The sequence below is a fragment of the Bos mutus genome, chromosome 3 (assembly GCF_027580195.1).
Source record: "Bos mutus isolate GX-2022 chromosome 3, NWIPB_WYAK_1.1, whole genome shotgun sequence".
Taxonomy (NCBI): domain Eukaryota; kingdom Metazoa; phylum Chordata; class Mammalia; order Artiodactyla; family Bovidae; genus Bos; species Bos mutus.
Window position 1 is genome coordinate 48,670,116 of NC_091619.1, and position 23,586 is coordinate 48,693,701.

At 35.7% G+C, this 23,586-nt stretch overlaps 1 protein-coding gene across 7 annotated transcripts in view; it reads right to left on the reverse strand.

Annotated features, from left to right (window-relative positions):
* Positions 1-262: 262 nt before the first annotated feature.
* Positions 263-23,586, reverse strand: part of CCDC18 (coiled-coil domain containing 18) — a 119,094-nt gene continuing 95,770 nt past the window's right edge. For 6 of the 7 annotated variants that reach the window (XM_070367667.1, XM_070367668.1, XM_070367665.1 and 3 more), the window contains 4 exons: positions 21,914-22,051; positions 15,028-15,228; positions 4,188-4,655; positions 263-448 (listed from right to left, as the gene is read on the reverse strand). In XM_070367667.1, coding sequence (XP_070223768.1) covers positions 434-448; positions 4,188-4,655; positions 15,028-15,228; positions 21,914-22,051 — 822 coding nt within the window. In that variant the 3' untranslated portion in view covers positions 263-433. The remainder of the gene's footprint in view (positions 449-4,187; positions 4,656-15,027; positions 15,229-21,913; positions 22,052-23,586) is intronic. The other variant, XM_070367666.1, reaches the window with a different exon arrangement.

Genomic DNA, 23,586 nt, shown 5'->3' on the forward strand with positions numbered 1-23,586 from the left:
ATTATTAGTACAATTATGAACCTGTGGCAGAATGAGCTCTGAATTCATATTACTTCTTTTAAAAATAAAGTATCACTAGAAAAATAAGCAAATAATATGGGAGTCTGATTGAAAATATAAGTTATTCAATGTACTTATGCATTTTAATAATGATTTCTAAGTAAAAGATAAAAGGAACATAGCAAGTTCAAACCAGAATAATGAATAAATTGAATTAATTTACACAAAAAGTATAAGTAAGCTTTAAAAGAAAGAACTTTCTTTAAAAATCTTAAAATATAAAATTTATTTATTTATTTATTTTTTTTTTTTTTTTTTTTTTTTTTTAAAAGCAATAAAATAGCAGTTTATATGAAGTAGGAACTACATATAATAAGTAAACACTACACAGTACCAAAAATTCCACTTTTCATCACATCAGCGTCTTCTTTAACTATAAATTTTCTCCCTGGAATAATGCAAAGTAATAGATTATTATTTGAAATCATGATTTAACATTAAAAATCCACTTTAATAATCAGGGGCATAATTTAAAACAAGAGTGGAGAATATTTAGTCAATTGAAAAACAAGAATCAGAAAGTCAGTAATGGATTGCATGGATGGAAAAAGCAAATAATTCTGGTTGCGGGTGGGGTCAGGAGGGAGTGAAAGATTAAATTAAATTGATAAAGTCAATGAAAAACAGAAGAGAGAAAAAAGAGAGAAGAGAGAAAAACAGAGCAGGGAAAAAAAAGATAGGACAGAAATGCTTGTACAAAGAAGTAGCACAGTATAGAAAAGTAGAAAAATAGAGGGAAATGTCTCAGGAGATTCTAAAACTACAGGTCAAATATTCTTGTCATATCTTGATCTTTACCTGGGCTAGGAATTTGAAAATGTTATCATGTCTCTAAGTATTTATTTGTACTCCCACTTCATCCTTTTTTTCCTTACACTTTTAATTGTTACCTAATCACTGATTTTCTCATTCTTATTTTTTATCTTACTGCATGGTATACAGACCATATTTTGAAAACTGCTTTTTTTTTTTGAAAACAAAATGGATAAACAATACTTCTTTCAAATTCCTAATAAACTGTCAATCAGCTAATTAACTCACAACACTTCCACTGCTTTAAAGCAGGAGTTTTTAACTTGACATTTGTGTGAACTCTTGAAATTGTGTTCAAAATTGTGTGTGTGTGTAACTTTTTGTGAGTTTTTGAAGCTTTTGTCAAAACCTGAAAGCAAAATACTACTCTGCTAGAGGCTTTATTGTGAATGGAACTGACAAAATAATTAACCATTAAGAAAATCCAAGAAAGGAAACTAACAATGTGGGATCTCAGTTCCTTGACCAGGGGATGAATCCAGTAAAAGCCTGGAATCCTAACCACTAGGCTAGCCGCTGTGCTTAGTCGCTCAGTCATGTCTGACTCTTTGAGACCCCATGGACTGTAACCTGCCAGGCTCCTCTGCCCATGGGGATTCTCCAGGCAAGAATACTGGAGTGGGATTGCCATTTCCTCCTCTAGGGGATCTTCCCAACCCAGGGATTGAAGCCACGTCTCCCCATTGCAGGCAAATTCTTTACCATCTGAGCCAGCAGGGAAGCCCTATAGGCCAACAGGGAGTTCCAAATTAAGCTCTTTTTAATCATGTAAGGAAGGATGTGGAGAAATGAATAAAAGCTCCAACACTGCGACAAAGCTAGCAGAGGTGATGGCATTCCAGTTGAGCTATTTCAAATCCTGAAAGATGACGCTGTGAAAGTGCTACACTCAATATGCCAGCAAATTTGGAAAACTCAGCAGTGGCCACAGGACTGGAAAAGGTCAGTTTTCATTCCAACCCCAAAGAAAGGCAATGCCAAAGAATGCTCAAACTACCGCACAATTGCACTCATCTCACACGCCAGTAAAATAATGCTTAAAATTCTCCAAGCCAGGATTCAGCTATACGTGAACAGTGAATTTCCAGATGTTCCAAGCTGGTTTTAGAAAAGGCAGAGGAACCAGAGATCAAATTGCCAACATCCGCTGGATCATAGAAAAAGCAAGAGAGTTCCAGAAAAACGTCTATTTCTGCTTTATGGACTATGCCAAAGCCTTTGACTGTGTGGATCACAATAAACTGTGAAAAATTCTGAAAGAGATAGGAATACCAGACCACCTGACCTGCCTCTTGAGAAACCTGTATGCAGGTCAGGAAGCAACAGTTAGAACTGGACATGGAAAAACAAACTAGTTCCAAATAGGAAAAGGAGGACGTCCAGGCTGTATATTGTCACCCTGCTTATTTAACTTATATGTAGAGTACATCATGAGAAACGCTGGGCTGGAAGAAGCACAAGCTGGAATTAAGATTGCAAAGAGAAATATCAATAACCTCAGATATGCAGATGACACCACCCTTATGGCAGAAAGTAAAGAACAACTAAAGAGCCTCTTGATGAAAGTGAAAGAGGAGAGTGGAAAAGTTGGCTTAAAGCTCAACATTCAGAAAACTAAGATCATGGCATCCGGTCTCATCACTTCATGGCAAATAGGGGGAAACAGTGAAAACAGTGGCTGACTTTATTTTTCTGGGCTCCAGAATCACTGCAGATGGTGATTGTAGCCATGAAATTAAAAGACTCTTACTCCTTGGAAGGAAAGTTATGACCAACCTAGACAGCATATAAAAAGAAAGCAGAAACAGCATATAAAAAGAAAGCAGAAAGCATAGAAAGCAGAGACATTACTTTGCCAACAAATGGCCATCTAGTCAAGGCCATGGTTTTTCCAGTGGTCATGTATGGATGTGAGAGTTGGACTGTGAAGAAAGCTGAGTGCCGAAGAATTGATGCTTTTGAACTGTGGTGTTGGAGAAGACTCTTGAGAGTCCCTTGGACTGCAAGGAGATCCAACCAGTCCATCCTAAAGGAAATCAGTCCTGAATATTCACTGGAAGGACTGATGCTGAAGCTGAAACTCCAATACTCTGGCCACCTGATGTGAAGAACTGACTCATTTGAAAAGACCCTGATGCTGGGAAAGATTGGGGGCAGGAGGAGAATGGCACGACAGAGGATGAGATGGTTCAATGGCATCACCGACTCGATGGACATGGGTTTGGGTGGACTCCAGGAGTAGGTGATCGACAGGGAGGCCTGGCATGCTGCGGTCCATGGGGTTGCAAAGAGTCGGACACGACTGAGCAACTGAACTGAACTGAAATGAGTCTGTCTTGGATCCATTCAAAAAACACTTTTTAAACATTTTAGGCCACCAAACCTACTTTGATATGTTTGAAATGAGGAAAACGGACATTTCAAAAAACGTAAAATTACCTGAAAGAAATCTTTATTTCTGTGTGCAAACTATAGATTAACTGCTTATAAACAATGTCAAGTAGTCTGTAATGTATGTGAAGCAGCGATAAAGTTGCCTCTTCAATATGGTATGTTCAAGAAATAATGCAAGTAGAAAAATCATGTGAATGCGATATTCTGAGTCACTATGGAAGCCTATGACCAAAACAAAAGGCTACCTGAATAATCTTTACTAGAATGGTTTCCAGGAAGTCTAGGAACACAACTATTTTAGCACTCCAAAAAACATTCTCCAGTACTCTGGAGTTCAAAATACTTTCCTAATATGAGGTAGAGTTGGTCTTTAATCAAGTATGGCTGCTGCTGCTGCTAAGTCACTTTAGTCATGTCCGACTCTGTGTGACCCCATAGACGGCAGCCCACCAGGCTCCCCCATCCCTGGGATTCTCCAGGCAAGAACACTGGAGTGGGTTGCCATTTCCTTCTCCAATGCATGAAAGTGAAAAGTGAAAGTCAAGTCGCTCAGTCGTGTCTGACCCTCAGCGACCCCATGGACTGCAGCCTTCCAGGCTCCTCCGTCCATGGGATTTTCCAGGCAAGAGTACTGGAGTGGGGTGCCATTGCCTTCTCCGAATCAAGTATTCGGAGATTCTACTTAATCAAATATTAACCTATTTTAACAAAAATTAATTTTCAAAGCTAAATTTTCAACTCTACTTGTCTAGGTAAAAGCATTCTGAACTTACAAGGAGTTTTTTCATACTTTCAATAATTGTGCACATCACCTAATGACATGAGTATTTTATTTAAATGTATACATTTTTTCCTTAAAAAAAGAAAATGATCCTCATTGGAGACAAATTATTGTAACTTCTAACGTATGAAATACATACCTGAGTTGAACCAGCACCTGTTTGCATAGAAGATTTTTTTAATAGTCGCACTTCTTTGTTTATGTATCTTAGCATTCCACTCAGAGTACTGAAGTCATTATTCTCAGAATTATCATCATTGAGGTCATATGTGAGAGGTTTAAATGAGTCTGACTGGGTATAAGGTAGATCTCTCTGGTTTTCTTCTAATGTTGAAGGTTGTTCCAATTGCATTTTTTTTAAGTCCTGTAGTAATTCTTCAGAAAGATCTTCATCACTATGAGTTCTGAAACTAAGATCACTGGCGCTAATAGAGCGACGTAGTTTCCTACACTTGAAAAAAGCTGTGTGAGAATGCTTAGCTAATTTTGAATCTTGAATATCAGGCGTGATTTCTACTGGAGATGTAAATGGGGCTGGTAGAAATTTGATGTCTTCTGCCCTTTCATGTCCAGAAATTTTGGCTTGTAATCTGGTTAATTCTGATTCCTATAGAAAAATTGGTACATAGTAGGTGCTGATTACATATCTGTTAAATAAATGAATTACTTAGAAAATCATAGACTTAGAAGGCATCTAAGTTAAACTTGGCTCTAGTACAGTACAGAATTCTTTTTATAACAACTCATGTGGGTTGTTGGAGAAGGCAATGGCACCCCTCTCCAGTACTCTTGCCTGGAAAATCCCATGGACAGAGGAGCCTGGTATGCTGCAGTCCATGGGGTTGCTGAGAGTCGGACACGACTGAGTGACTTCACTTTCACTTTTCTCTTTTCACGCACTGGAGAAGGAAATGGCAACCCACTCCAGTATTCTCGCCTGGAGAATCCCAGGGACAACGGAGCCTGGTGGGCTGCCCTCTATGGGGTCGCACAGAGTCGGACACGACTGAAGCGACTTAGCATAGCATAGCATAGCATAGCATAGCATAGCATAGCATGTGGGTTGTTAACTATGTTAAAACTACATGGTTAAAACTATGTTAAAACCCTTCATTTTGGGACAATTGAACTCCGGGAGTTGGTGATGGACAGGGAGGCCTGGCGTGCTGCGATTCATGGGGTCGCAAAGAGTCGGACATGACTGAGCGACTGATCTGATCTGATCTAGTCATTAGCATTATGTTTAAACTATATAAGGAACTCCATGAAAACTGTATGTTCCTTATAGAATTTTTCTTAGTATTGATGACAATATAAATTTCTATTAAAGACTGAAAACTTACATATAAATTTTTTTTGCAAAAGTATAAAAAGGTACACAATCATTTGTCAATCTAACATATATACACACAAAAAATAACGTCCTTCAGAATTTGTAATAGGAAATAAATGCATATTAGCTACTTTGCTGTATATGTCATCATCACAAGAAATCTTTACTAGTAAATTTTTAAAACCTTTAAATAATTAATAATGTTTAATAAATCAATCCTTATTAAATAAACTTTTCATTTCTGTTTTTCCATGTCCGTCATTTGTGTCCTGTGACCTAACTCTGGGATCCCAAGAATTGAGACTGTATATACTGAAAAGCTATCAAGTCAAAAAAATAAAGGGAGGACATTTTAATTTCAAAAGTTATATAATATGTATAATAGTCCCCTATTCAAATACATTCTCCTTTTCTTACAGGTATCCATAAGATGCATATTTCTAAACCAGTCACTTTTAAACTGATAGTTTCCATTCTTTCTAAAAATACTATGCTTATAGCTAAAACTGTCATAACCACAGTGTGCATTGCAAAATTCATATTTCACTTCTGCTGTCTTTATACCTCTTTATTCTAGGCAAACTTGATTTATAAGTGGCATAAGTGCCAATTTTTTCAAGCAAATTTTGTATTCACATTGTTATAACCACAATTATTTAATGAAATAACTATAAAGTTCACATATATAAGGTCATGTGCAGTTTAAGTTTCTTTTAAACTTCTGTGTGTTATTCAGTCACACTAAGAAATGTGGTATCTCAGATAAGTAGGATTCCATTTAACTTAGAGTTCAACACCTAACTTTTATGAAGAAATGTAGTAAACCAAATATATTAAACATAATTCACCTTTTTATTAAGACTCAAAGCAGCTCATTGTTGTGATCCTTACTGTAGTAGGCCATAATACACTGATGTTTTATGGCCTTCAGAAGACACACTCAAATACTAGGGTACTTTTTAGGCTATTAAACTGAAAAGATCAGTTGCCTCAGTGTTCTTTCTTCTCTTCTCCCTCACTTCTGTTCCTGTTCTCTGTCATTTACTGCTGCTTTCAGTGAATAGCTTTCCACTATTTATAGTTACTTCTAATTGTTACATTTATGCCAGCTTCTGCTCTTTTCTTAGTTTTTCTTCTTTCTCTCTCCAAACTAGACCTTAGAGCCAGCTAAAATTGACTTCGAGAGCTATTGTCAGAAAACAAAGAAAAAAAAAAAGAAGAAAACAAAGAAACTCTACTTTTTGCCTGCTATCCTGGCTAATCATGGTACATGTTCTAAGATCTATGTATCTATAGTTCATTTAAGAATTGCTGCTATTCTGAGAATATTTTGACAACTTTCTAAGTAGCTGAATTTACACACTGCTGAATAATTGATAAGTGCAATCCACTGTATTTATCTCATTGGTAATATCTAACAAGTGAGCAGAGATTACTACTAATAAGTGACAGAGATATACTATGCAGAATCTTTAAAATTTGTAGATTGAATTTTTTGCAATGACGTTTTATAATTTTGTATAAATGTTATAAATCCCCAGAACACTAAGTATATTACTATTTCAATAAAAGTATAGAGGGTTCACCTGAAACATAATTCTGGATTCTGTTTATTCAACTTTCCTATAGTACTATGAATATCAAGCATTAAAAACAAAAAATCATGTATTTGGCTGCACTGGGTCTTAGTTGCCGCACATCGGATCTTTAGTTGCAGCATGAGAACTCAGTTGTGGTATGTGGGATCTAGTTTCCTGACCAGAGACAGAACCAAGGCCCTAAGCGCTGGGAGTGCAGAGTCTTAGCAACTGGACCACCAGGTAAGTCAATATCAAGCATTTTATAAAAGGAATTTAAGTGCTTAGCATAATAATACAAGTATTTCCATAGTAATAATTGAGTTTCTTTGCTTTTCAATAACTTCCATTTTACTATAAAATCATTTATTGCTTCACAACTATCAGTGGGGTTGGTCTCTTTTAAGGTCTTCGCTGACAATGTTAATCATACATATCGGCAATTTGAACTAATATTAAATTATTCCTATGCATCAATACTGATATTAATTCCAAATTCAATAATAAACTGCCATGATCAATAAGGGTGAATAACTACCAAGAGTCTATCTGAAAAATCACATATGTACTCAAAACCAGTAAAAATATTTTTTTAATATAATCTTGCATTTTCTAATGATAGTGATGATGATCCAGGATCTCAGGTAAACAATGAAGAAGATGTAAGAAATGTTTACCAAAGGTCTAGAAGAACTAAGGACAAACAAGCAGAGATGAAAAATGCACTAGAAGGAAACAACAAGAGACAGAGGAACAGGTAAGTGACCTGGAAGACAGAATGGTGATTGCCACAAAACAGAATATAAAAAAAAGAATGAAAAAAAAAAAGAAAAAAAATGTAGACAGTCTAAGTTAATGCACCAACATTTGCATTATAGCGGTCCCAGAAAAAGACAGAGAAGGGACCCAAGAAAATATCTGGAGATAACAGCTGAAAACTTCCTCAATATGGGAAAAGAAATCATCAACCAAGTCCAGGAAATGCAGAGTCCCAGGCAAAATAAACTCAAGAAGAAACACACCGAGACACACAATAATTGATAAAATTAAAGACAAAGATAAAATATTAAAAGCAATAAGGGAAAAATGACAAATAATACTCAAGAGAACTCCCATCAGGTTATCAGCTGATTTCTCAACAGAAACTCTCCGAGCCAGAAGGGAATGGCATGATACATTAAAAGCGATGAAAGGGAAGAACCTACAACTGAGAATAATCTATCCAGCAAGACTCTCATTCAGATTTGATGGAGAAATCCAAAATTTTCCAGACAAGCAAAATTAAAAGAATTCAGCATCACCAAAACAACTTTACAACAAATACTAAAGGAACTTCTCTAGGCAGGAAACACAAAAGAAAAGATCTACAAAAAATAAACCCCAAACAATTAAGAAAATGGTAATAGGCCATATGTAAAATAGGTAGCCAACAGGAATTTGTTGTATGGCTCAGGAAACTCAAACAGGGACTCTGTATCAACCTAGAGAGGTGGGATGGGGAGGGAGACAAGAAGGAGGTTCAAAGGGACGGGACATATTTATACCTATGGCAGATTCATGTTGAGGTTTGACAGAAAACAAAATTCTTTAAAGCAACTATCCTTCAATAAAAAAATTAATTGAAAAAAAGAAAATGGTAATAGGATCATGTGCTGTGCTGTGCTTAGTTGTTCAGATTCTTTGTGACCCCATGGACTGTAGCCATGGGGATTCTCCAGACAAGAATACTGGAATGGGTTGCCATGCTCTCCTCCAGGGGATCTTCCCAATCCAGGGATTGAACCTGGGTCACCTACATTACAGGTGGATCCTTTATCTGAGCCACCAGGGAAGCCCAACAGGATCATAGGATCATACATAGTGATAATTACCTTAACTATAAATGGATTAAATGCACCAATCAAAAGACATAGACTGGATGGGCAGATGAGAGCATGTGCACATATACACTGCCACTTACCGTATTACTCTATGCCCAAAACTGTATGTAATTATTTCATATTGTGAGGTTCATTATGTTTCCATTATGGTTTGCAACTGTGATTATTTTTTATTTTTTGTCTGGCTATTGACTATGAAAACTGATAAACATCTTTCAGTATTATGATTATATAATTACTATTTTCTTAATATCATTGTATCATGATTGGTCAACAGAAAAGAGCAGAATTCTATATCACTAAAATTACCATTTAACAGAAAAACCTGTATTCACTTTTTAAAATCCAGATGCACAACAGAATTATCTTGGAATTTTTTGAAAAATAAAAATGCCCAGGTATTGCTACTCTTCTCCAAAGTGCCAAATGTATTTCTAGTGAACAGCCATGTTTAAAAACAACTGAACTATATGATGATCTTTTACTTTTATCTAGTTTGATTCATGTTTTCTATTTCATAGTCAGTGCTCCCATTTCATTTAGCTTATGTTTTCCAATTTCTCTCTTTTTTGTTGTTGTTTCTCAAGACATTTCAAGTGTAGTAGAAAGGCTTTTGTAACATATATATATAGTATGTATAATATATGTATTTTATAAAAATTGTGAATTTTTGCCTAGCTAAATTTATGACACTTTGATTCTACTTGTTTGGCTTAGTATGAACAGAATGCTAGAGTTCTAATTTATATTCACTCAAATTTTGATATAGTGTCATGTATTTTGGCATCTAGTATTACTGGTAAAAGTCCAGAAAATGTATTATCTTAGTGATTTAAAAAGAAAATTTGAATGAGGCTTGAAACTTCTAATCCAATTCTGAGAATATAAAGAAATACTATGTTATTTAAAAAACACAGGAAATTAACAAGTGATACAGTATTATTAACTAAAGTACAGATGATGTTCAAATCTCACAGAATTTTATGCTGCCCATTATTTGTTTTCATACCTCATTAAAGACTCCACATTGTATTTAATTGCATCGAGGTGCTTCAGCTGCATGCAATAAATGCTGGTAAATTCTCTTTTCATTTTCATTCAATTACAAATATTTTCTAATTTTCCTTGTTATGGCTTCTTAGATACATCCATCATTTAAAAGTTGACATTAAACTTCCAAATACATGGGATTTTTTTTTTACGGTACCTTTAACATTAATTTCTCATTTTTATATTAATTTCTCATTAAATGCTTTCTCCTCTGCAATTACCCTCTGTTTTTTTTCAGTCTAACTTTATTGAGGCTTTTTTTTTTTCAATTGAGGCTTTTGATGGCTAAGTTGAAGCTCTCTCTTGGCAAATGTCACATTGCACTTGAAAAGATATGGGTTATTTTCAAATATCTCTTGATATTGATTTCTAACATAATATCACAGTGATAACAGAACTGACTCTATGATTTCAATACCTTTAGACCATGAAATTTTTGAACCTTGTTTTATGTCTTTGGATATGTTTTAGTGTCTCCTAGTTTACAATCTATGGGAACTTGAATATAACTTGTATCCTACTCATGTGTGAAAATGTATAAATCTTAATTATGTTGAATTGGTACACAGAGCTTTTCAGGTCTACTATATCCTTCTTCTCTGTATACTCATTCTATTAATTTTTGAGAGTTTGATATTGAAACTCCAACTAAAAATCTTAATTTATCTACTTAAAAAATTGTAATATATAGTGTAACTATATGTAATCTTGTTCTGTATTTTCCAAGTCTCCTGTAAATGAGTTATCATACTTTTATAACTAAAAAAAAAATTTAAAAACCCTCTAAAGTAAACATCATGATTCAACTGGCCAGGTCAAGATGGCAATATAGGCTCCTTTCATATCTCCTTCCATGTACAAATGATGAAATCTACAACTGTACAAGGAACAATTCCCTTTGAAAAAACTAGCTGAGAAACATCTACACACTGGGTGAATGAGAAAGTCCACATCAAAACTAACAGGAAAGCTGAACTTCACTTTTGCCATAAAGGCCATGCCAAGAACCGGCTATACAATGGGAAGGAACATCTGGCTTTCAGTTTCTTCCTTAAGAGTAAAGGGCTTGGATCCCACATGTAGTGTTCCAACTTTTAAGACTTCCATGTAAGCAATGGGTTTTCAAAACATTTAGCTGTGAAAGCCAATGGGGCCTGCATCCGAGACCCACAAGATTATAGCAAACAAAGAAGCAGTTCTTAACAGGCTTGCAAGGATGTACCATGGTTAACATCATAGAATTCAGTACAGAAGAAGCAAGCAAGAAAATGTCCATCTTCCAGACTTTCTCCAAAATAGGTCTATTTTCATACTTTAAAAGTTTCTGTGCAAAGGTCAGGCTTCTATTTTAGCATGCATCTGGGGTACCTGTGGTGCTGGAGAAGACTCTTGAGAGTTCCTTGGAAAGCAAGGAGATCAAGTCAGTCAATATTAAAGGAAATCAACCTTGAATACTCTTTGGAAGGACTGATGCTGAAGCTCCAATACCTTGGTCACCTGATGTGAACAGCTGACTCACTGAAAAAGACCCTGATGCTGGGAAAGAGTGAAGGCAGGAGAAGAGGGTGACACAAGATGAGATAGTTGGATAGCATCACTGATTCAATGGACATGAACTTGGGCAAACTCTGGGAGATGATGGGGGACAGGGAAGCCAGGTGTGCTGCACTCCATGGGGTCACAAACAGACCCGACTTGGTTACTGAACAACAAACAACAAGGGGCACCTGAAAGACCAGGGAAGCCAGAAGACACTTTCTCTACCTTCTCCCTCAAGCCTGTTCCAAATTACAAGTGTCTCCCTGGACTTTATGCCAGAAGTGTAACAAGGGACAAAGAAGGTCACTATATAATGCTAAAGGAATCAATCTAAGAAAAGAATAACATTTGTATATATTTTGCACCTAAAAAACACAGGAACACCCAAATATATAAAGTAAGTATTGACAGACCAGAGGGAGAAAGAGATAAGCATATAGGGGACTTCAATACCCTAGTTTCATCAATAGATAGATCATCCATACAAAAAATCATTATGAAAACATTGGACTTGAACTGTAAGTTAGACCAAATGGACTTAACAGTTACAGAATATTTCATCCAATACAGGGCAGGAGTGTACATATTCTTCTCAAGTTAATATGGAACATTCTCCAGGATGGATCATCTGTTAAGTCATAAAACAAGTCTTAATAAATTTAGGAAGATTAACAAAACAAAAACAAATTTAGGAAGATTAAAATCCTATAAAGCATCTTCCAACCACAATGGTAGAAAACCAGAAATCGACTACAAGAATAAAACTGGAAAACCCACAATTACGTGGAGATTAAACAACATGCGATTTAACTACCAATGTGTCAAAGAATAAATCAAGAGAAAAATAAAAAATTATTTTCAGACAAATTAAAATAGAAATATAGTAAACCAAAACTTATGGGACATAGCAAAAGCAGATGCAAGTGGGAAATTTATAGTGATAAACACTGTATTTATATAGTAAGAAACAAGAAAGACATCAATAAAACAACCTAAATTTCTACCTTAAAGAAATAGAAAAGGAAGAACAAACTAAGCCCAAAGTTAGGTGAATGAATGAAATAAAGATCAGAGTGGAAATAAATTAAAGATAGACTAAAAAGACAATATAAAAGATTAATGAAACTAATAGCTGAGTTCTTAAAAAAGATAAACACAATAGACAAACCATTAGCAAGGCTTAATAAGAGAAAAAGAGAGAGAACTTAAATAAAATCAGAAATGAAAGAGATGTTACAACTTGATACCAAAGAGATAAGGGATCATAAGGGACTACTATGAACAATTACACACTAATAAATTGGTCAGCCAAGAAAAAAACAGATAAGTCTTACAACCCACCAAGACCAAATAATGAAGAAATATAAAGTGAGATCTCAATAGACCAATTACCAGTAAGGAGACTGAATCAGTAATAATAATTTTAAAAAACCTCCCAAAACTGATTCACTTTGCTGTACATCAGAAACTAAAACACTGTAAAACAATATATTCCAGTATCAATAAAAAGTATTTTAAAATAAATAAATATTTAAAAGAAGTAACAGCAAACTGAATTCAACAATGCATTAAAAGAATCATATACCATGATCACGTGAGAGATTAGTTCCAGGGACGTAAGAATGGTTCATCATCTGCAAATTAATGTGATACCACATTAATAAAAAGAAGATAAAAATTATATGATCGTCTCAATAGATGGAGAAAAGCATTTGACAAAATTCAATATTCATTTATGATGAAAATGCACAATGCAACAAGTGGGTACAGGGGGAATGTACACCAAGATAATAAAGGTTATATATAACAAGTCCACAGTTAACATAACCCTAAACAGTGAAAAACTGAAAGCATTTCCTTTAACATCAGGAACAAGACAAGGAGGCTCTATCAAAATTTCAACAGTATTTTTCACAGATATAGAACAAGCTATCATAAAATTTGAATGGAACCACAAAAGACCCTAAATAGTTAAAGCAATTTTAAGAAATAACAAAGTTGGAAACATCATATTTCCTGATTTCAAACCATATTACAAAGCTATAGTAACAATAATAAAAACACTATGGTACACAGTAGTATAGAAATGGATACACAGATAAATGGAACAAAATAGATAGCCCAGAAATAAACCTATGCATGTATAGCCAGTTAATTTATGACAAAGGAACTAAGAACATACAATCGGGAAAGAATAATTATCTTCAATGAATCATGCTGGGAAAACCAGACAGCCAGATGCAAAAGAATGAAACTGGACCCCAGTCCTACACCATACACAAAAATCAACTGAAACTAAGAGTGAAGAAAAAATAGAGAGTAAGCATCTTGATATTGGGCATAGCAATGATTTTTTGGATTTGATAACAAAAGTAAAGGCAACAAAAGCAAAAATAAAAAAGAGGGACTATACAAACTAAAAAGTTCTTGCACAGCAATGGAAACCAGTAAAAAGGCAACATACAAAATGGGAGAAAATGTTTGCCAATCATTTATCTGATAAGCAGTTAATATCTAAACTACATAAAGAACTCATATAATTTAATAGCAAAGAAACAAACCATTCAGTTTTTAAAAAGGTAGAGGAATTGAATATACATTTTTTCAAAGAAGATATACAAAGGGCCAATAAGTACATGAAAAGGTACTCAATATCACTAATCTTCTGGGAAATGCATATCAACATCAAATGGGATATCACCTTACACCCACCAGAATGGCTATCAATAGAAAGACAAGAAATGAGTGTTGGCAAGGGTATGTAGAAAAGGGAGACCATGTTTACTGTTGGTAGGCAAGCTACCTAGTACAAGCACTAAGGGAAACAGCGTGGAGATTCTTCCAAAAATGAAAAATAGGAGTCTCATATGACCCAGCAACACCACTTCTGGGTATATATTCAAAGGGAATGAAAACAGGTTATTAAATGCACTCCTGTGTTCATTGCAACATTATTCACAATTAGCTCAGATAAGGAAAAAAGTACCCATTGATGAATGGATAAAGAAGATGTGGTAAATACATATATATAATGGAATGTACAATATGCCCTTTGGAACAACATCAATGGACCTTTAGGGCATTACACTAAGTGAAATAAAACAGAGAAAGACAAATACTGCATGATATTACTTGAATGTGGAATCTCAAAAAAAAAAAAAAATCCAAACTCATAGAAATAGCAGGAGAGTGGTTGTCAGAGACTAGGAGATTGGGAGGTGAGCAAAATAGGTTGCTCAAAGGGTACAGCTTTTCAGATATAAGATGACTGAGGGTTTAATGTATAATATGATGACTATAGTTGATAAAACCAGTGTATAAATGAAACTTGCTGAAAAAGTAGAACTTAAATGTTCTCACCAAAAAAAAGTTTTTTTTAAAGTTCATGTTTGATCATAATTATTTCTCTTAAGGCAATATGATACATTCCTTATTAATAATCTCCAAATTCAGTATCTTCTAAATAAAGGGCCTTTTATTCAAAGGTCAATTTTTGGTTATTAAGTGTTCTACAAACTCCAGGAATTCTGATTATGGGGAAATCAGTCATAAATTTACTTCATTATAGTTCTGCTTTATGTATTTTATATGTTCACTTACCTTAATAAGTAATGCTTCATTTGTAGCTTCAATTACTTCATTCCTATCTTGGACTTGCTGATGCAAACTGCTTACAGTGTCCTGAGCTTCTTCTAATTCTAGTTTTGCTTTCTCTAATTGTTCATTTAGTTGCTGAACAGAAGTCTTTTGAGAATCAACAGAAATCTTCCACTTTGCATGGTTTTCCTGATGTGAAATCATCTACACAGCCCCCAAATTGAAAAGGAATGGAAGAAAGAAAATAGGATGAAGTTGGTTTCAATAACATTCTAATACTTTCCATTTCCCCTTGAAATAAAAGCAAATTGTTTATAGTTACAAATATGATTTCTCAACAAACAACATATTAGAGGGAAAATAGTCTTAAATTTACTTAAGAACAGTTAACTAAGTACAATGGACTACTTTTGGATACTGATTTGAAGAAATCAGCTATAAAGACCTTTATGAGGAAGACATAATCCAGATAACCACGACAGTGTGATCACTCACCTAGAGCCAGACATCCTGGAGAGTGAAGTTAAGTGGGCTTTCATGAGGTCGCTAAGAGTTGGACACGACTGAGCGACTTCACTTTCACTTTTCACTTTCATGCATTGGAGAAGGAAATCTGAACAATGACTACATGTTTGATGATATCAAGGAATTATAATCAAATTATAAGTATGAAAATGGCATTGTGGTTATATTTTTTAAATAGTTCTTATCTTTCAGATATATTTATTGAAATGCTTATTGATGAAACAATCATGTTTTGGATTTCCATCCCTCAAAATTACAGGATATGTGAGAGAGGGAAAAAAGAGAAATGAGAGAGGTTAAAGATATGGTGATCATACTTCCCAGTTTACCTACAATCGTCTAGGTTTTATGCCTGGTATTCTGGTGTAATTTATAACAGCACTCTTCTTCATTCTCAAATTTCCTTTTATATAAAATAAATAGTCAACATTCTTACAAATTAAGTAAAATTGGCCATGAGCGGGCTTCTTGGTAAAGAATCTGCCTGCAATGCAGGACACCCTGGTTCAACTCCTGGGTCAGGAAGATCCCCTGGAGGAGGAAATGGCAACCCACTCCAGTGTTTTTGCCTGGAGAATCCCATGGACAGAGGAGCCTGGCATGCTACATACAGTCCATGGGGTTGCAAGACTCAGCCATGAGTTGAAAATTATTGAAGCTGAGCAATATATAGGAAAGAAATAAGGGAAAACAACAGAATGGGAAAGACTAGAGATCTCTTCAAGAAAATCTGAGATACCAAGGTAACCTTTTTCATGTAAAGACAGGCACAATAAAGGACAGAAACAGTATGGACTAAACAGAAGCAGAAGATATTAAGAGACGCAAGAATACAGAAGAACTATACAAAAAAGATGATAAGACAACGCGATGGTTGGATGGCATCACTGACTCAATGGACATGAGTTTGAGCAAGCTCTGGGAGACGGTGAAGACACGGAAGTCTGGCATGCTGCAGTCCATGAGGATGCAGAGTCAGACACGACTGAGAGACTGAACAACAACAAATACAAAAAAGAACTTAATGATCCAGATAACCACGACAGTGTGATCACTCACCTACAGCCAGACATCCTGGAGAGTGAAGTTAAGTGGGCTTTCATGAGGTCGCTAAGAGTCGGACACAACTGAGCGACTTCACTTTCACTTTTCACTTTCATGCATTGGAGAAGGAAATGGCAACCCACTCCAGTGTTCTTGCCTGGAGAATCCCAGGAACAGAGGAGCCTGGTAGGAGGCCATCTATTGGGTCGCACAGAGTCGGACACGACTGAAGTGACTTGGCAGCAGCAGCAGCAGCAGCAGGAAGCATCAAGACAAACAAAGCTAGTGGAGGTGATGAAATTCCACTAAACTATTTCAAAACCTAAAAGAGATGCTGTGAAAGTGCTGAACTCAATATGCCAGCAAATTTGGAAAACTCAGCAGTGGCCATAATATTGAATAAGGTCAGTTTCCATTCCAATCCAAAAGAAAGGCAATGTCAGAGAATGTTCAAACTACTGTACAATTATGCTCATTTCACATGAGAGCAAGGTAATGCTAAAAATCCTTCAAGCTAGGTTTCAACAGTACATGCACCAAGAACTTCCAGATGTACAAGCTGGATTTAGAAAAGGCAATCAGAGATCAAATTGCCAACATCCATTGGATCACAGAAAAAGCAAGGGAATTCCAGAAAAACATTTCCTTCTGCTTCATTGACTATGAAAAAGCCTTTGACTATGTAGATCACAACAAACTGGAAAATTCTTAAAGAGATGGGAATATCAGACCACCTTACCTGCCTCCTATGAAACCTGTATGCAGGTCAAGAAGCAACTGTTAGAACCAGACATGGAACAATGGACTGGTTCCAAATCAGGAAAAGAGTACGTCAAGGCTGTATACTGTCACCCTGCTTATTTAACTTATATGCAGAATACATCATGCAAAATGCCGGGCTGGATGAATCACAAGTTGGAATCAAGAATGCTAGGAGAAATATCAATAACCTTAGATATGCAGATGATACCACCCTTATGGCAGAAAGCAAAGAGGAATTGAAGAGCCTCTTGATGAAAGCTAGCTTAAAACTCAACATTCAAAAAATGAAAATCATGGCATCTGGTTGCATCACTTCATGGATAGTAGATGGGGAAACAATGGAAAGAGTGAAAAACTTTATTTTCTTGGGCTCAAAAATCACTGTTGATGGTGACTGCAGCCATTAAATTAAAAGACACTTGCTCTTTGGAAGAAAAGCTATGACAAATCTAGATATAGTATTAAAAAGCAGAGACATTTTGTTGCCTACAAAGGTCTGCATAGTCAGAGCTTGGTTTTTCCAGTAGTCATGTATGGATGTGAGAGCTGGACAATAAAAAAGGCTTGAGCAGCAAAGATTTGATATCCTTGAACTGTGATGCTGGAGAAAACTCTCGAGAGTCCCTTGGACAACAAGGAGATCAAACCAGTCAATCCTGGAGGAAATCAACCCTGTATATACATTGGAAGGACTGATGTTGAAACAGAAACTCCAATACTTTGGCCACCTGATGCAAAGAGCCCACTCATTGGAAATGACCCTGATGCTGGGAAAGATTGAAGGCAGGAGGAGAAGGGGATGACAGAGGAGGAGAAGGGGACGACAGAGGATGAGATGGTTGGATGGCATCACCAACTCAACGGACATGGGTTTGAGCAAACGCTGGGAGATGGTGAAGGACAGGGAAGCGTGGTGTGCTACAGTCCATGGAGTAGCAGAGTAGGACATGACTGAGCAACTGAACAACAATAACAATATATAGGAAAATTTATACCATTCTACTTCTGATTATGTTAAAAATTTTCCATAATAAAGTTTTTAAAAATCTCATTTTATTGAGAAAATCAGCTTTGTAATTGAGTTTCCTGACAATTCTAAAACCTGTATTTTAAAAATTAGTTAACAATTATCAATCCCTTTTCCTATTTAATAACATACTTTCATTTTATATTCAAACAACATCAGATCAGATCAGATCAGTCGCTCAGTCGTGTCTGACTCTTTGTGACCCCATGAATCGCAGCACGCCAGGCCTCCCTGTCCATCACCAACTCCCGGAGTTCACTCAGACTCATGTCCATCGAGTCAGTGATGCCATCCAGCCATCTCATCCTCTGTCGTCCCCTTCTCCTTTTGCCCCCAATCCCTCCCAGCATCAGTCTTTTCCAATGAGTCAACTCTTCGCATGAGGTAGCCAAAGTACTGGAGTTTCAGCTTTAGCATCATTCCTTCCAAGAAATCCCAGGGCTGATCTCTTTCAGAATGGACTGGTTGGATCTCCTTGCAGTCCAAGGGACTCTCAAGAGTCTTCTCCAACACCACAGTTCAAAAGCATCAATTCTTTGGCGCTCAGCCATCTTCACAGTCCAACTCTCACATCCATACGTGACCACAGGAAAAACCATAGCCTTGACTAGACGAACCTTTGTTGGCAAAGTAATGTCTCTGCTTTTGAATATGCTATCTAGGTTGGTCATAACTTTCCTTCCAAGGAGTAAGCGTCTTTTAATTTCATGGCTGCAGTCACCATCTGCAGTGATTTTCGAGCCCAGAAAAATAAAGTCAGCCACTGTTTCCACTGTTTCCCCATCTATTTCCCATGAAGTGATGGGACTGGATGCCATGATCTTCGTTTTCTGAATGTTGAGCTTTAAGCCAACTTTTTCACTCTCCACTTTCACTTTCATCAAGAGGCTCTTTAGTTCCTCTTCACTTTCTGCCATCAGGGTGGTGTCATCTGCATATCTGAGGTTATTGATTTCTTCTGGCAATCTTGATTCCAGCTTGTGTTTCTTAAAAACATCTTTCTTAAGAACAACCACAACAAACCTATATATATATTTTTAACCTGCAAGTATTTATTTTAATTACTCCTATTTGAAGGTTCTTTTTTGGAAAATTTTATTATCCACTCTTTGCATTCCTTAAAGGTTCCCACAGGTTTGGGCAAATTCATATTATCCTCATGACTATGTTTTTGAGGGACTCTAGGTATGTTAGCAGATTCATTTTCAATTTACTTCACAAGAGCTCTATAACCCTCAATAATGTTGCAACCAATAGCATGCTGTAACTTGTGTAAATGGATAGGGAAAAGGGTTTCGGGGCACTGGTCAGCTTCTTCCAAATGTTTGGAACCTTGCAGAGACAGAAACTGGTTTTAGGAGCTTTACTATCAAGCCATACAAAATTACTTCACAGTAGCCTTTAAGTCATTTGCCATATTCTTCACTGATAACTTTGGTGTTTCCTAGAGATCCAATCGGAGAAGGCAATGGCACCCCACTCCAATGCTCTTGCCTGGAAAATCCCATGGATGGACAGCCTGGTAGGCTGCAGTCCATGGGGTCACAAAGAGTTGGACATGACTGAACGACTTGACTTTCACTTTTCACTTTTATGCACTGGAGAAGGAAATGGCAACCCACTCCAGTGTTCTTGCCTGGAGAATCCCAGGGACGGGGGAGCCTGGTGGGCTGCCATCTATGGGGTCACACAGAGTCAGACACAACTGAAGCGACTTAGCAGCAACAGCAGCAGAGATCCAATGCACTGTATATAAATACTGCATTTCTCTGGGAGGGTGTCTTTCTGTAAGGATCATTGAAAAACTATTCAAAAGTCTTGGGGAGCCTCAGGATGGGAGGTGATCCAATCTGATCATGAATATAAGGTAATGGGTCCAAGGGAATCACTGTCTGGCTGGAAGATCTCATTTATCAAAAGCTGTTCCACAAGCATCTAACTTACACTGTGACACAAGTGCTGGTCTCTTTGAGATGAGTGTTTTTACTGTCTGCTTATGAGTGCCATACTGTTTGCATAATGACAGGTCTCTTCCATTCACATCATGTTCCTATGTAGAGCTTTCAACCTTCTATACCACCACGAGAGTTAATTGGACCTATATGTCTGGGATCTAACCAGAAAAGCTTTGTGCTGGGTGCCTTCATCCCTAACAGCCTCAAAGCCACCAGTGGCAGCCCCTGTGAAAGTGTCCATATTAGGTATTTTCATATGCTGCATATAAAATATTAATACCAGATATTAAACAGCAATACTAGAACCAATTTTTACAATTCATTTTTTGTACTATCTGCTTATAAATAATTTCAAGAGGCTTATAAAACTAAAACTAAAAAATTGGATAATTAAAATAAAAGTAGAAATATAGACCATGTAAAAAAAGCTTATTGAGTTGCTGCTGGCAAATACTTGAGATGGACCAATTATTACTGAAGGTCACCAAGTTGACCAGTTAATATCAAATAATTATGCTGAACTCATCAGCATTCACTTTTATCTCCAAAGACTAAAGGTTGTAATCTCTTGGCCTTAGGACTGGATTGAGCATGCAAACGTGTTTTGTTTGGCAGACACAACGTTTTCAAAGAAATTTGACTCTAAATGCATTTAAGCAAGACATGTTAACCAAAAACGCAATTTATTCCTCAAAAAGATGTTAACCAAACTTCCTCAAAACGAGTTTAACATAAATGTCTTTGAGATGGTTAGATAGCATCACTGACTCAATGGACATAAATCTGAGCAAATTCCAGGAGATAGTGGAGGACAGAGGAGCCTGGTGTGAGGCAATCCATGGGGTCACAAAGCGTCGGACGTCTTAGTGACTAAACAACATTTGCAACAAGCACCATCCACAAAAATGCTTTATTAGAACACTTTATAAGGAAACTTAAATTTGAATATCTTCAAATACAGTTTTAAAAAAGACAAGAAATGCTATTCTAATTGATAACACTGTCCATCTCTGTAAAGGCTCAGGACATACTGATGAAGAGCAAATTATTGTATTGCTGCTCTAACTTATGATCAGAGCAAACCTTGAAAATTACCACACATTACTAGATTGACATCACATGAAACTGTTTACATTGGTTATTAAATACCTCCAGGTAGTTTTGACAAGTGTTACTTTATAAAAAGTTATGACAATGATAATAATGTGCCAGGCTCTGGTGTAAGAACATTAACTACATTAATTCACTTAATCCTCCACACAGTTCTATGAAATAGATAGCATTATTATATCCATTTTAGTCAGAGATGTTAAGTTAGTTGCCTAAGGTTACATAAGTACCAAGTAATGAACTGAGATTTAGAACCAGTATGCCTGTCTAAAGAATTCAAGCTCTTAACCCATAGAGTATTAGTACACTGGAATATGAAGCGAAAATAATATGTTCAGCCTACCAGAAATGAAAAGACCAAATGTATTTCTCTATAATAAACATTTAAAAGCTAGATTTATACTTTGTTCAGATAGATCAACACACTTTAGCAGGGAGTAATGGAACAAATTAAATTTTTCTTTACCTCTAGATGATATGCTTCTTTGAGAGATTCTACTTCTGTTGACAATTTCTTGATTTCTGCTTGCATTCTTGCTTCTAACTGAGTTTCACGTACTTGAGAAGCCCCCAGTTCTTCAGCTAAATATTTTCCATGAGCTTCCTTGAAAATGACATATTAAGTAAAGGTTACACTACTTGTTTATTTGGTTATTGTAGCTAAACAATTCAGCACACTTATGGAAGTACTTCAATCTTTTGTAATACTGTATGAACACTCATACACAGTTACCTTATTAAATGTATACTTTATAAAGTGTAACAATCTAGAATTTAATCTAGATATTTAAGAGAGTACTAATGGGAAAGTATCATTGTTTATTGTTTATATATTGTTTATTAATATAAGTTCACTAATCAATGCTTTTTGTAAAATAAACTAATAACCATGGAACACTGAGCTTTAGCAGACAGTAGTCTCCTCTTTAGACATGCCTAAGTATTTTTGCTCACCATATGTGCTGTTTGCTTATCTACAGTTGTGCATTTATCAAACATATCTATGACAGCTGTGTTTGCGACTACAATTATGTAATTTTATTATACATTATGAATACAGATGAAATGCACATGCAAAAGGAATGTTTTTATATGAAAAATAAGTTATATGCTTTGAGACAATTCAACGAGTCACAAATGTTTGCTACCTAATTAGTTGTAAAATATTGTGGGAAATCTCATACAAAATATGAGATGTTGTCCTCTGACTGATTTATGAATGTCTCTTAACTCTTAAAAAACCAAATTGGAAGCTATAGATGATGGCATATCAGTGTGGTTTATGCAAGAAAAACTAGGTGGAATGTAATCAAGTGACCCTACCCATATACAAAAAGCCAAGATTTGGTCCCACATTAAAAGGTTAACAAATGACTGTAAATTTAGAGTTTGGGGTTAAAATATAATATTTAAACAATCATTCTTAATAATTCTCCACTTTCATTTAGTTATTTGATTAATTGAGCTTGGTTTATCAGATAAAATCAATTATATTACATTTAGCTATCACTGATAAGGACAGAAATGAGATAAAAGTAGATAGCTTCCCTTCTCCTAGTAGACTCCCAAGTACCTGACATAGTCTAATAAAAATCCCCTATATATTTTTTATTAGTCTAACCATCCAGAAATGTAAATAAAAATGCCATCAGGTTAACCAAAACTAAATGTAAAAACACTTTTATTCAAAATCCATACTTAATTAGAACCATAGAACCATAGTAGAAAGCAGAAAAATCACAAGAACTTTTGTAGAATATCAATAAATAATTTTTCTTGAAGTCTAAGTAATTAAGCCAAGCATATTAATCTAAATATTTTTAAGGCAAGTTGTTAATTTTCTATGTAATACTAGAGAAATACAATTTACATTAGTAGTCTTGCTATTTAAAAGCACTTTTCCTCCCCAAGGTTCTAGACTGCAGGTTTCTAATAGTTATAAATCTAGATAGTTTTCATCTATAAATGGCTACAAATGCAAAACTTTTTACTTAAAAAATATGCATTAGATTTCTTTTTCTGTCCCAGGGGTAGCTCAAATTCAGTTCAAAGTCTGAAAGTGCTTTGTAACTTATGTTATTGAAAACTAACCAGTTTGACTAAAATTCAGTTCTGAGAGACTTCCTGATTACACTACAA